The following is a 15,169-nucleotide window of genomic DNA, read 5'->3' as shown; positions in this document are numbered from 1 at the left end:
TGCAAAAATGTTACATTTCAGTAGTTGCTTGCACATGAACAGACTGAATTCTGCTTCACAAAATATCTAATTCATCAGAGACTTTAAGCAAAGAACATGAGTGCTAAATCTTAAGTAGGTAATTTCGTACATATCCCTCCAATCTAGCAAAAGAGAAACTTCAGAAATGGCCAACTGATCGTTTTCTTTTCACTACACTTCAAACATTGATACTAAATACAGTTGCAAGATTATTCTACTCTTAGATGGAGTAAAACTGAACCGAAGTTATGAGTAGAAAGTGGTCTAAGAACGGCACTTACACATGCACACAATAGCTTCTAATTTTCTTTATTCACACACTTTAGTTACTGTAAGCCTTGTGAACAGACAGAGACAGCCACATTTTTACATTCTGTGCAACTTTATCCCCAAAAAAGTTTTTATTTTGTATAAAGCAAAAGATTCATCTTCTGCCACACTGCAGCAAAGTAAGATTATATACTTGTAAATTATGTGATTTTTGTCTACTTAAGTTACTTCTACAGTTTCTGTTTTGCTCACAGGTCCATTAACAGTGAAGCTGAAAACACTTAAAAAGACCAATAAGCCCAGTCTCACATTTCCAGGTACCTACAACTTATGAAATAAATTCCTTTAAACTGTCTAGCAGTCCAAATTAAATATCAGATACGATGTTTATAGACCAAAGATCAAGAATTCATATCCATTCTATAAGTCAGTTAATTGGTAAGAGGAAAGGTAAATCCTCATTCCAACCATATTTGAAATTATCCCCTTTTGTATGACTGGATATTATATTCCTGTTTATCATTTTAAATTTAAACAGTACTTTTTGAATGGCATTCATCTAAATTTCCAGTTTTAGAACAAGTTCTTCTACAAGAATCCACAGAGTGGATTCTTCAAGCTTTATTTTCTATGCCATTTTAACAATAATTAGGTTAGTAAATAACTCAATTATGTCCACTGTGCTAAATCCACACCTGAACAGATTAAGAAACATTTTGAAGCAGTGTTGAGTAGATAATTTTGGTGAGCTGTAGAACAGCCACATGCAAGGTATACTGTACTATAACAGCTCCAAATCCTTTATAAAAACCTAGCATTCCTTCTTCACGTTTTATAGTATTTATGCAGTCTCTCATCCCCTCATACTGAGTATTGATCGGAAGCACTTCATAGCCAAGGTCTGTATTGTCAATTATTGTGCGTGTCCCTTGAATATGAAGGCGATGTAAAACTGTCTCCAGCGGGTAAAGCATGACATCAGCACAAAGGCTAGCAGCAAAGCTAGCAATAAGTTCAGGAAAGTATGCATCCAGCATGCTCTGCACAGAAGTAGAGCTCTCTGTTGGAAGGTTGTGGGAATTATCCCTTTTCAGAACAAACAAAACAAGCTTCTGGACGATGGAACTGATGACATAGTGAAGAACTCCATGTACGGCAGTTGGAAAAATCAAGACCATTAGAGGAAGAAGCCGCTTGCTGTGGGGTACTCCCAAGCCTACAACTCTGCCAATTCCTTCTTTCACACAGTCCAGAATACCAGGATTGTCTCGAATGATTTCACTCTACAAGTAAAAAGGATTAGTTACAACTTGTGCTGCCCATTTCCAAACCATGCTGACATTACCACTGCTGAATTTTACCTTATGATATTTATATATTTGCATACTACTATGTCTACACATCTTTACTGATATTATAAATTCTCTGCTTTAATGTTTTTGATATGTAGCATTCTTAATAGCAATCTGGTAAATGTGCTTTAAAAAAAAAATAAAATGATCCCACCTTAAAGAGCCTTCTTCTCATCTACATTCCATTTGTGTTATTAGCAAAGAAATACAACTTTCAGCTTACCACTGAGAGTATCACTGTGCACAACAATGATCATGTACTGAAAACATCTAACTCTGAACTCAAATCCCAGGAAGCATTTACCTAAGTTAAAAATCCTTTGCTTTAAGGTTTTTAATTCTAGTCTTTGAACGTGCATATGCGTAACAAAGACTTCCTCAACTAAACCTCACCTAAGTTGACTTGAAAGATCATTTTTACTTGGAATTTGATAAATTCAACTACTAATATTTCCATTTTACTTTTGGAGTCTAAAATGGCACTTTCCATATGCTACCTCTCAGAAAATAAATAATTTTGTTCAAATAATATAGAATTTGCTTACTAATTATTTTATTATTATATTCCACCTACGCTTGCAGGATTAAGCCAAAATATGTTGTTTCCCCTCCTAATGCTTATACAGATTTGGTGTTTTATCATTACTGTTACATCCAAAATTCAAGATCTTAGAGTTCGCCTCAAGTACGAAGTCCATGCTGGCTATGTCTTGATCACATGCCAGTACAAAACTAGAATGCTCCTAAGTATTCTGGGGAAAGATGAATGGCATTTGTGATCTATCTGCCGAAAAGAGAAGCTAGTTCAAATACCTCAGAATATTTTGTTGATCCAGTCTTTAAATAGAAGTAATACATTGTAATTCCTACTTAGTTCTCTTGTCCCTCATATCACTATCACTGCACTTCAAAACTGTGCTTGATTTTGTCAAATACGCCACCATGTGGTTTGAAATGTAAAAGACATAAGCCATGATATGCCGACTACAAACTTTTACTGTTATCTATTTTGATAAAATTTACTTGGAGAAGTGTGTCTATTAATTATAGGAATGGTAGGGTTTATCAGAGTTAAGACAATCAAAGTTAACATGAAATTACTAGTAACAAATCCCACGATCTTTAACTTTCATAGTCTGTAATTCAAAATTGTCCTCTTGCAAGCACAGAAGTATAACGTAAACCTGTTAAGACAAGTTGCCTCCCTAGAGTGATGAATACAGCATATATTATGGACAGATGCTAACTTAGACTACTTTTTCTGTGTTTCTGTCAAGGAAATTAATGATTATGCCTCCAAGAACAGCAGGCTACATTTCATACAGCACAGATACATCTATTCAATAAAATACTTACACACAACTGAACCCACTAAGCCTAAAATCCCATCAGATCTCACTAGGATTACTTTCATAAACGATGCTTTACAGAGATCTTTACAGAGATGATCACTTGCTTAAAAGGTTGGGGGAGATGCTGTTTTGGCTTTTTGATCATTTTCCAATTAAGCATTGCTTCCTAGCAAAAAAATTAATGTGTATCTTGTAACCAGGAGACAGATTCTAAATCATGTCTGGTCTACCACTTATTGTTAAAATTACCACATCCAACAACACAACTAACATTCCCTTGTTCAAAACCACAAGCAGCACCTGAACAAAACATCCTCAGTACATCCATGTACTCAGTAGAATGTACTGAGCCAAACATCCATGGCTCAGTAAAACTCAAGAAACAGGAACATTGTTCCATCGCTGTTTCAAGTTCCAGGATTACGATTTGCTCAGTGTCAAGCTCTTAAGATGCAAGAGCTTCCCAAGTGATCATCTCAGTAGGAGACCAGTTAAATCTCCCTATGGCTTCCACAAGCTTTCAAAGATCCACTCAGGCTAGATCTCTGGAATATTGTTTTCAAAACAATTCAGCAAGAGAGAGGAAGGGTGTTTCTTAAATATGAAAGAACTTTAGAGAATGTGGGCTTGTTGTTTGGAGTCTAACTTATGGTGCCTCCATCCTCCCCATGGAGGCACCATCAATCTTACCTATCCTGTTAGTACAAAATGTTGCCAGATCATACAGCCTTCTTAGTGCCTTCTAAGAAATTTGGATCCTCTACATAAGATTATGTATCCATATATCAGGATCCATTAACAGTCTGTACTTCTACACTACATTCTGGAACTAAGTCAGACTTTTCTCACCTTTTCTCCACAGAAAACATACTATTTCATAGACATAACAGTAGTCCAACTGCAGATTTCAGAAGTTGGGTCTAAATCGGTCTTGACTGTACTTACAACTTGCCTGAATGGAACTGATTACTATGGAGACTGAATGACATGAGTGACTATCCTGCATCACCTTCCACATGAAAGCTCAAGTAAGAGTGCCACTAGCAGCACAAAGATGCTTTCATAATTCAGAGCAACTCATTTTATGGATATAGCAGGGAGAATTACGTTGGCCTATGTAAGCCTGTCTTTCTCTCCCCAAAGAGATGCAACAACTCACTGAACGACGATCTGCAATAAAGTGCTATGGATTACTCCGTACTGTTACAGAGCAAGTATCCTAGATAACACATCCAGATTTTCCTGAAATTTATTTTGATGGCTAAGGAAAAACTTAGGTGAAAGTTTAAAAGCAAAAGCTGACTGGATGAAAGCAAGTCTGAAATAGTGGAGTTCAGTACTTTGACAAAACAAAGCTGCATTACCAGAACAGCTTTTTAATTGTTACAGGGGAGTGGCCATGCTAGTAACCTACCTAGCAAGCCTTTTAATACCTTCTTTATGACTTCTCTATGATCTCTTCTAGAATGTATAGACGTAACCCGTTTTTATTTCACGCACAATATATTCTGTTTGTATTATGTGTGCTTTCTAATTCTAAGCTTCCACTTAAGACAGCACAATTTTTTTTTTTTATTGGAGTTAGTAGGTCACACAGGCTCGAGTAAAACAGATGCAACTACTACAACCAAAAGCCAAAGCCTCAATTCTCCACGTAATCTATTTCATAAAAAGAGTAACAGGATCTTTTGAAATGCTGTATATATTTGTAAATTACCTGCACAGTTTCAATCAGGCTTGCAGAATAAAAAGGCATTGCTATCACATGTGTTAACCTGTAGAAATTAAGAAAAATGAGAATTATGTTCATGACAATATTATAGTTTTATCCAACTCTGCACCTGAAAGCAGATTCAGTTATCTACCTAGTCATGCCTGAGGGAAAGCTACAACAAACCATAACTCAGTTATTAGAGCACAAAATAAGCCACCAAGATGTTCTGAAGTTCTGTTAAATTCTATTCTCATGCGACAGATCAATTAAAAGGCTCTCAGATATCAGAATTCAGTTATTAGCAGAATTTGAATTTTAAATTAGTCTGGGTCCATACAGATACAGGAGAATCCAGTAAGAAAAAAAGCGTCAAACTGGCACACACAATCAACATGGTTCAAAAAAAAAAAAAAAAGCAGAATTTTAGAACTTCCCTTAGTACCCTGTCAAGTAACTGATCTGCAGATTGTACTGCCATACATTTAATAGCTTTCTTACTATTGTTTAGCCAATAAAAAAAGGTAATAACTACAGCTATACTTACCCTTTGAGCAGAAGGTGTCCACCTATCTGTTTGAGGTTCCATTTATGTGAGAGCTCTCTAAAAAGAAAAGCAGTATTTACTGTACTATGGATAAAAACAATTACTCAAGGATTTCTTTCAGAGACATCAACATCCAGTTTTCATATTGGTGTTCTATTATTACTCTACAGATGTGTCTTTCCACAATGGGAAATCCTGCAGTCACCTATGCACATTTAGTAAATCATGCTCAACTTTTAAAGTTTATTCAGGCCTGCTAGATATTTTAATTAAAAAAGTTTTAGATTATTAGTAAGCTCTCTGTAGCTCTCACATCTACCATCTTTAGTGTTTGGTATTTATTTTGCATCCTAGCATACTACCTCTTAAAGCAATTTTCAGGCAATATTTGAAGTTTTAATATCTCCATAGTTTTCCTTTACCAGAAGTTCTTTACCATGTTTTGGTTTGGTTACATTCTTTAGTCAAGGACACTTGACTAGTACCCCACACTAGCTCAAGGCCATACATTTTCAACATTTTCATACATATTCAACAGCCATACATTTAATAAATACATATAATGTAAAGATATTTCTACCTGAAATATTGATTGGACATATTTGACTTGATTTTTTTTAAATAAGCTCTAATGTATTCAGTTTAAGTTCTTGTCCAGAAACCACATTTGCACATTGCTTGTGGTTACAGTTACTTTAATTCAAGAAAGAAAACTTCATTCTTTGAAGAACTGTTGATAACTAGGAGGTATCAACATCTTAATTACATAGAACTTCACCTCCTCCTTAAGAGGAAGTGAAGATTATTAGGTACTACAGACACTTTGATCGTATCTAATGAGCCATTGAACTTAGAAAACAAACGCAGCCAAACTTATGTGTGAAAGTCTAACATGCCAATCTACCAGACAGAACAGTTCCTGAAGTGGAGGAACAAACATAGAATTAGTTTGTTTACTACAGAGCAACATTCAACTTGCCACAGAAATGATAAAGTACATATCCAGGCCCCTTTCCTAACAGAGGGATGTTTTTTATAATACCATGATATGGAATTAGAATCAATGTTTCAGTTTGTGTCCTTTGGAGCTCAGTTAAACAAAACTTTTAAGAACACCTACAGTGGCACTTCTTTCATAAGGAATAACCTCCACCTCCCTGTGACAGCCAAACGATGCATGCTACCACTTAAAAAGCATCCAATAGAAAACTGCACAGGGTGATGCATGTACAAGACAACCATTTTATCCAGATCCCTTCCCCAATCTGGTCGTGACTACTTACATACTGTGGTCATACAAGCATGGGGGTAACACCCAGGAAGGTGCTATCTTTCACTAACTTTGGATTATCTCAAAGTCTCTCTGCATTTCACTAAAAGTTTTAGTGACTTTATACAACAGCATCTCTCACATGTGCTGAATACTCTGGAAGTGTCTGTAACAAAACAGACAGCATGCTATTACATGCTGACATGCACAGTTGTCAGCCCTTACTGTTCAGCTCTGGACCATTACAAAACAACACTGAAAAGCTTACAGACAAAAAGGCTTTAGCACACATATCTTAAGGCAAAAAGACATCACTGCTTTAGCATAACTTTGAATTGTGATTCAAAACAGGAAGAGTTGCAAATCAAAATAAAATACTAAACATCTATACTACAGCCTAGGATGGACACAGGCAGAGTGGTGAATCTCTTTAAATAAAGTCACTTGTTTTTCAGTTGTATTCCCTTTGTTCAGTATTCTGATAACAACATAGATACAGCTGCTGGGAAAGAAGAATTAAAAACAGTGCTGACAGCCACATGAACTCTTACTTAGCACATCTTTTAATTTATTAGTGCCGGCTAATCTATTTTCTCACCTACCACAAAGCAAGCAGTCAGCGACAGGTCATTAGCTATGCACATTTTCTGTGTTTTGATTAATGAAACTAGGACTTATTACTTTATACATTGTATTTGCTCATGCCACAAAAATGAAAACAAAAAACTCGTGAATTGTGTGACAATGGAATCATATTGAAGACTAATTTGGAGTATTGTTTCTGTAGTCAGACCAGTAGGTAAATATGGCTTCCAGAACGTCTGTCACTGCTTAATTACAAGGCTGTCTTTTCCAAGACAACCCCATAGTGCTAAAACCATCTATTTAATATCTGATTGCTCTAATCAACTGAAAAATTCCAAACAACCTTGTATTTCTAACTGTTTGAATATAAGTCAACAATTGATGATCATTCTGTTAGCAGCCATAAAAAAAAAAAAAGCAATACCTTGGCAACGGAGTAAATTCACTGACGATGCCTTCTGTTCCCAGGGTTATTCCCTGAACAATGAATGTGCTGCCCATTCCCTTCCAAAGAGCTCTTGGACCCTGTGTTTAGAAATATGCAGTTATATGCAATGTAATACTCAGTCTTCTCACCATCTTACTAATTTTTATAGATTTTCAGCAAATCCAAGCTGCACAGAAGTACAATTCTAATGTTAAACTTCAGTATCATCAAACCCAGGGGACAACTAACTTTCAACTCTGAAGAAACTTGTGTTAATAGATAACTTCAGTTGTCAACAACAGGTGTCTTGGGAGACACCTATCTCACCCTATGCCATAAATTTAACACTATTTCCAATGAACAAAATTAACTGGAGATGTTAAAACACTCTCATAAGGAATCCATAAAGTCTTTTCCCAATGTTCACTGATCTGAGTATCAAAACTTTCACTCCACCCCATTCCCCAACACTATGCAGAACTGTAAAATCATACAATACTGTCTTCAGAAGTAGTCATTTAACATCTCTTTATCTATGTAAAAATTAATGATTTTTTTAGATCCTAACTGAAAAACAACTGATTTGAGGGACTCTCTTATTTACTAATATCTATGCACCCTTCCTACCAAGTAAAAATTTTCATAAGAAAAGGTTACAGTTACCTTTTTGCAACATTTCTGCAACTATAAATATTCCCTTACAATTGCCACCTGTTTATCCACCCACTGTATAGAGCTACAGATGTCAGTATACAAACATGTTAAAGAAACTTTCCCTGCTCAGACACAGACTTGCACCACACACTGACCTGTGTCTTATTGATGCTGTACATAATATTGACAATTGTAAATGGAGTGAGATGATAATTCCGAGCATGATAATTAACCTGTTAAAAATATAAAGAGAGCAGCTTTATAAACACACACGTTACAACTCTGAAGAAAAAAAGCACTTAGCTTTTGTAAAGGTCGAAGTGACCAACATAGGAATAAATTCTCAATGAAATTTAGGGAAACAGGCAGACCTTTCAAATGCTTGTATGCTGAAAATGTAAACAAAAGAAAGCATAAAACAGAAAATATTTGAAACAAAACATCCTGCTAGTAAAGGGGATCTGAAAGTTGTTTCAGAGATGAAGAACTCATTTGCTGTAATTTCTTTGTCATTATCCAAACAAAAAAAGAATGCTCAAGTTAAGTTTCAGAACAGAAAACGTGTACACTACAAACAGAAACATGACAATGCTGCAGCATCTCCTTAATATTATAAAGTTTCCTTATATTTTACAGAATATGATGACAAAAGTATCATAGTACACAAAAGATGGGACTGGAAGAAATAATATAAAAGATATACCTGACACTGACGACGTAGAACAATGCAAGGATGTGCCAACACATTTTCTGTAAATAAGCTTTAAAAGAAAAGTGTATTTAAAGTATTGGAAGCAACTGTAAATCTTTTAGAAAAAGGCTTGTTATTGTTCTCTAAGAACATTACATTAGTACTTGAAAAAATTATACATTACTCAGTGAATTAATGAGGCATTTTGGAGGGCTACCTCACAATATACCAATACTACACAGGAACAAATACAAAAATACACAACACATATATGGCCTTTCTCATAGTGAATATATGCATATATGTATGTATTTCTCATAGACAAAACAATGCACCGAAATTCTTAAGCCTTCCCTGTGTAAAATATGAGGGGACAAGACCAGGCAGAGGCAGGACATTGGAAAAATTAGTTTCCAGTTTTATGTTAATTCTGCACACCACAGGATTAGTCAAGACCTTCTTTAGCAAGGCAAGCAGATTGGTACCAACAGCTACTTTTGAATTTCAGTTACACCTTTCTCATCAGAAAATGCTACTGCCCCAACACCTTTCCCCCTAGTTCCAGAAACAGTATTCAACCAAGCTTCCACAGGAAAAAAAGTTTCTTAGTTCTAAAATAGGATTTCTGGTCACAATCACATAGAGAAACCCTTAATTGATTCTCAAAGTATCTGAGTGGGGTCAGGACACTTCTCTGCTTGTGGTTCCAATCTGGGCTATTGGTTAGAAAATTAAGACCTCAAGCCTTTACCTAAGCATTCCAGGCAACAGCTCTCACCACCAACTTACTGGATCATCTGAGGCAGGTGGGAGGGACTCTGGATAACCAAGTATTAAATTACACAGTAAAGTACTAATCCTGCAGTTTCATAAACTAGTGCTAACAAAACAGGTAAAGCTTTCCTCATATTCCATTCGCTATCTATTTAGCTCTTCGGGTAGCCAACCCAACTAACCTTGCGAAAACTAACCTTTTCTTTTGGGTGTTTTCTATGAGATTTCTGGCTTAAACCATGTCACAGCAGGTCTGATGCAAATCAATGCAAAAAAAAAACCTGGCCTGATACAAATGCAAAAGCATAAGCTGGTAGAAGCGATCTCAGTGGTGATATAATGTTGATCAACTCTTTACCAAAACCACATGCCTACTTTATAGTCCTAAAAGACACAGTACTCAGGATGTTGAAAACAACTCCCATGCTTGATTAATCTATGCTAAATGTTTTGAAGGACAACTGAGCCATGCTAACATCCTTGTGAAAGGGATCAGCATATTCCTGCCCTATGGCTTCACTCTTTACTGCTCACACCTGAGTTCACTAGCTTGATAAGGTTGGAAATAAACAACTCTCAACATGTCTGGCCTAATTTCCAACCTCTTCAATACTACCGTAATAAAAAGTCTGATCCATGTGCAAGCTGAACCACTGTAAGGGAAGAAGTGGGAGAAGGAAGACAGGAAGTTTCATGAGATGGGAACTCATTACTTCCCAGAAACGGACATTCCTACTCCCCCTTCTTTTTCTCTTCCCTCTCTGAACCACTGCTGGCACTACTTCCAGGTGACTAGCTGGCTATTGCAGTCAGCTCCCAGGTCAATTAACCTGCTTCACAAAACAGCAAAAAATCATCCAGCTCTTTTCCCTGTCTTTATTTTTTATATGATTTAAATTCACTAAAACAAGTTCTTAGAGTCATCAAGGTTGACAGCAATAGGGTAGGGAGCAGGACAGGCTAGAGGCCAAGTAAGAGGTCTTTCTCTTTGAAAAGAAGTATACAATAGGAACCTCAACTGCTCAGGAAACTGTGCACATTGGAAACCACTACTTTCAAAAATACTACCAGTAATCAGTATCACCGTAATAATGAATAAAATGGATATTAGACTACTTGGCTAGATCAGTATCACTAACTCAAGATACATTGATATTATACTTAAGGGCATTATCTTGTTCTTAGGAAACATTCACATTATCTAAGTATATGAACAAAACGTGGCAAGGGTGTGATCAGTTTTCTTGTATGATTTTCAGATTGCTGTGAACAAGAGTTCCTTACATTCACTGTTCCTCGAGCAATTTTGAGAAACATTTCAGTTAAAGAAAAAACAGAAACCTAAACGGATTTTAAATGAAAGGTTTCTACAGGGACTTCAGCTGCTTAAGTCTACTGGCATAAAAATAAAAATAAAAAAAAGCATGTAGGGATTATAAGACAACTACAGCCTTACTACAGAATAATCACTTAAAATTAAACACAGAAGTCTTACCTGGCAAGTCCAATACCAAAGCCTGCAAATCTGTTCAACTGCTCTGCAAGACATGAAAACAGAATATACAGCATTGATAATCAAAAAGGGTGGTGAGGGAAATACCATGCAGTTCATCAAAAAAACAAACACATAAAAATCAAACAAAACAAACAACAACAACAAAACAAAAACAAAGTTTTACACTGTACTTGCTTCAAAAGGTAGAGGTAGTAAACAGCAACATTTATGGCAACTTAGCAAAAGCCATAAAACGCTATTCACCCAGGAATAGTTGCACTTCGGACCATGTTTGAGTTTGCGCACTCTTTTATAAGATTTTTCTTGTCTTAAAACAGCTTCAGGAGAAAAAGGACTCAAAGTGAATTATTACAGTAAAACACAGAATCTTTCAATATCTAAAAGAGCTAACTCCAACCAACCACTGAAACAATTAGCATGGATGAAAAATTTGCAACATCTCCAATGCACAAACTTACATGTCTAAGGTGAACTTACTTTAAAAATCAAAGACAATAAAAAGAGATAGACTTAGGGAAAGGTAGCATAACATGTATGACTTGGTTTTCTAATCAGTTGTCTACCTTCACTCCTTTGCAAAAAAAAAAAAAAAAAAAAAAGTACAAGAAAAACTTTAAAATTGTAACTAGAATAATGGGCTCAATTCCCTGTTGTTTGTTAACTAACATGTATTAACACCTTGGGAATTACCTGAACAGGTTTTTAAGAAAAGCAGTATGTGTACCATAGATGCAATGGAGAATTAATATTCAGCCCTTAAAACAACTGGGTGAAAGCTGACTGTAAATGTGGGTCGTCGCAGTAACCTCAGCAGAGCTCCACAAAGCCCTCCTGCAGAGAACGATAAGACTCTCCACTTGTAGAGACTGGACTCAATGATAGGGCAACTCCTTACCAGTCCTCTAAAACACAGAATCAACACAACCTCCAGGAACAGGTAGGCCAGAAAAAGGTAGAGCTGGAGTACCTCGGATTGATCGTGTGTTGGGTAGTGCTTTCAAGGATAAAAACTCAATTAAGGGCTTTCAGCGATGAAAGCTCAATTAAGGGCTGTTACAGAGACTTGGTGTAGAGCTGAAAAAGCTCACAGAACTGCTGGGTGAAAAAAAGGTTCATCTACGATACGTGTTTATTTTACCTAAGTGAGTCTTTCATAACACTTTGATGGCCAGGTGAATATAAGTTGCTCCAGAACACCCTTTTAATTAAGGCTGCGTTCAGCTGCCTAGGCTTACGAAGTTTCTCTCAGCACATACCAACACCACAAAGGCACAGAACGACACCACCGCACCGCCGAGGGCTTCCACCGTTTCCCTGGCAGCGACCCCGGAGCGCGCTTTCCTCCCCCCACCCCACCAGCTGCGCGGCTCCTCCACCGCCAGGCACGGAGGCGGCTCTCCCCCCCGCCACCCACGCCGTAACCCCTCAAGGTGACAACAAACCGGCCGGGACAGCCGCGCTGCCTCACACGACCCCCAGCGGCACGGCACTCCCAGCCGAGCCTTACCGGCGCCGGGCCCTGCCGCCCCGAGGCCGGACTCCTCGTTGAGGCCCAGCGGCGTCCCCGCGCCGTAGGGCGGCGTCTTCTCGCCCCAGTGCAGGTTGCGGCTGCCGGGGATGTCGGGCGGGCTGCTCACCCAGTGGCCCGGCTCCGAGGCCCTGCCGCCGGGGCCCGGCTCCCCCCGGTAGCCCAGCCCGTCGAAGCCGTCGGGGCGCCGCGGGTGCATGGCGGGGGTGAGGTGAGGGGGTTGGGGAGGGGGGGGGGGGGCCGTTAACAGCCGCGCAACGGCCCGCGCCCGGCCGCCCCAACCGCCACTTCCGGCCGGCCGCGCCCTGCTGAAGCCGAGCGCGGGGGCACGTGATCGGGGAGGGGGCGGGGTTTGAGGGCGGGCGGGCCAATGGCGGGCCTCCTCTGCCCGGCCCTGGCACTGGCGGCCGGCTCCGCCTCACGGCGCGACCAGCGCGCCCCCCAGCGGCGGGCAGGCGCCATCTCACGCAGCGGCCCCCCGCGCCGTGCCCCCCCGGGGGGGGGGCAGGGCTCAAACAGTGCGGAATAAATAAATTGCGTGTAAAAAGCACCCCAAACGCTGCCGTGTAAATAAATCGTGTGTAAAAACCACCCCGGCTGCTGCTTGCAAAACGGGTTCAGCCCAGGGCCAGTCCGCACATGTGTTGTGCCAAGCCCCAGCCCGTGGCAGGGATCTGCGTGTCTCTGGGGTTGCCAGGGTGCTGACACACCTTTTCCAAGCATTCTGCCATTTTTTTAGGATTTTGCACCTGTTCGGTGTGAATTTCCAAAGCACTGGAGGTGCCCACTGCTCTAGATGCCTGCCCATGTCCTGCGGGCCACTCATAACTGTCCTGCCTCAGAACAGATCCCCGGGTGGCACTCCGAGGTAGTTCTTTAACCTTGGACAATACCTGGAGCGCACTCAGGAGAAATAACAGTAAGAACATGCTGGCCTGAATATCCCAAGGATATTCAAAGACCTGAAGAGCTACCGTAATTAGCCTGGAGGACAAGAGGTGGGTGAAGGAGAGAGGGAGAGTGAACAAGTGGGAAAAAAACATCTCCCCCTGTCCCCTGCATAGATTGGCTCCCTGAAGAAAAAAGCTCCTTGAAATACCCTCTCCTGAGAGACCCTGTGCCAAGGATGCTCAGAGCAGCAGGGACAGTCACATTAGGGTGCTTTTGCTACTCATTCCCAGTTAGGCTCATGCTGGTGGAGGCCTTGGGTAGTTCTCGATGCCCTTATGACATCTTCCTGTTCGTCTTCCTGTTCCTCTGGTGGCCCAGCCACTTTGGAGTAGGCTATCTCGTCTTCTTCTCCCTCCCCAGTCTGAGCAGGAGTTCCTCTGCTTTCTAAACTACCAGACTTTCTCATCCCTTTCTAAAAAGGGGTGTGATGTTTCCCTTTTTCCACTCACCAGGGACATCGCCTGACTGCCAGGACTTTTCAGCTAGGATGGAGAGAGGCTTGGCAACTACATCAGCCAGTTCCCTCAGGACCCTGGGTCATAGGGTCCCGCAGACCTGTACCTGTTTAGATTCATCAGGTGGTCTTGAACCTGCTCTTCACTTAGGGTGGGTGGGACTTTGCTCTCCCAGCCTCCATCTAAAGGTTGAGGGCAATGAAAGACTTGGGAAGCCCGTCTGCCAGTGCAGACGGAGGCAAAGGTGTTGTTGAGTACCTCAGCTTTCCCCACCTCTGTTGTTACCAATTCCTCAGCTATAGATACTTCATCAAGTATCTATAGATAGATACCTGCAAGATGCCTGTTGCATCAAGTAAAGGATGGAAATTCTCCCTGGTTCTTCTCTTGCTGTTAATATATTTGTAAAAGGATTATGTGTTCTCTTTTACTGCCGTGGCCAATCTGAGCTCAAGATGGGCTTTTGCCATTCTAACTTCCTCTCTGCATATCTTAGAAGCTTCTTTGTAGTCGCCCCAAGTAGCTTGTCCTTTCTTCCAGGGGACGTCAACTCTCTTTTTCTCCAGGAGTCTCAATAAAAGTTCCTGGTTCATCCATGCTGGTCTTCCTCCCCTCTGGCTCACCTTACAGAATACAGGGATGGCGTGCTCCTGTGCCTTTCAAATTTCCTTCCTGGGGAGTGTCCAGGCTTCTTGGACTCCTTTGCCCTCCAGGAGTGACTCCCAAGGGACCCCTGCAACAAGGGACCCGAATAGGTCAACATTCGCCCTCCAGAAGTTCAAGACAGCAGCTTTGCTAGTTACCCTTCTGACATCACCAAGGACAGAAAACTCTACAATTTCATGGTCACTGCGCCCAAGACAGTCCACAGTTTTCACATCTCCCACTAGTCCTTCTCGGCTAGTGAAGAGCAGGCCTAGCGGGATACCTCCCTGGGTAGGCTCTTGAACCAGCTGTGTCAGGCAGCTGTCTTCCACGCACTCTAGAAACCTCCTGGACTGCTTCCTCTGTGCAGTACTTTCCTTCCAGCGTATACCAGGGAAGTTGAAGTCCCCCAGGAGAATG

General features: G+C 40.2%; 1 protein-coding gene across 1 annotated transcript; it reads right to left on the bottom strand.

Moving 5' to 3' along the window:
• Nucleotides 1-314: 314 nt before the first annotated feature.
• Nucleotides 315-12,944, bottom strand: SLC25A46 (solute carrier family 25 member 46). The gene is made up of 8 exons (XM_084304753.1): nucleotides 12,678-12,944; nucleotides 11,150-11,192; nucleotides 8,893-8,950; nucleotides 8,345-8,422; nucleotides 7,533-7,633; nucleotides 5,254-5,310; nucleotides 4,713-4,770; nucleotides 315-1,574 (listed from the first exon to the last, which is right to left on the bottom strand). Exons 1-8 carry the CDS (start codon nucleotides 12,895-12,897, stop codon nucleotides 996-998), a joined length of 1,194 nt encoding a protein of 397 aa, XP_084160879.1. The 5' UTR covers nucleotides 12,898-12,944; the 3' UTR covers nucleotides 315-995.
• Nucleotides 12,945-15,169: the final 2,225 nt, after the last annotated feature.

Source organism: Netta rufina (assembly GCF_964035555.1).
Source record: "Netta rufina genome assembly, chromosome: Z".
Taxonomy (NCBI): Eukaryota; Metazoa; Chordata; class Aves; order Anseriformes; family Anatidae; genus Netta; species Netta rufina.
This window is presented reverse-complemented; position numbering and strand designations above follow the sequence as displayed.

Coding starts and splice junctions, on each gene's coding strand:
- SLC25A46 (XM_084304753.1), bottom strand. CDS start 12,897: ATGCACCCGCGGCGCCCCGACGGCTTCGACGGGCTGGGCTACCGGGGG. Junction 11,193..12,677: donor GGCGGCAGGGCCCGGCGCCG/GTAAGGCTCGGC, acceptor CATGTCTTGCAG/AGCAGTTGAACAGATTTGCA. Junction 7,634..8,344: donor ACAGCATCAATAAGACACAG/GTCAGTGTGTGG, acceptor TTCTAAACACAG/GGTCCAAGAGCTCTTTGGAA.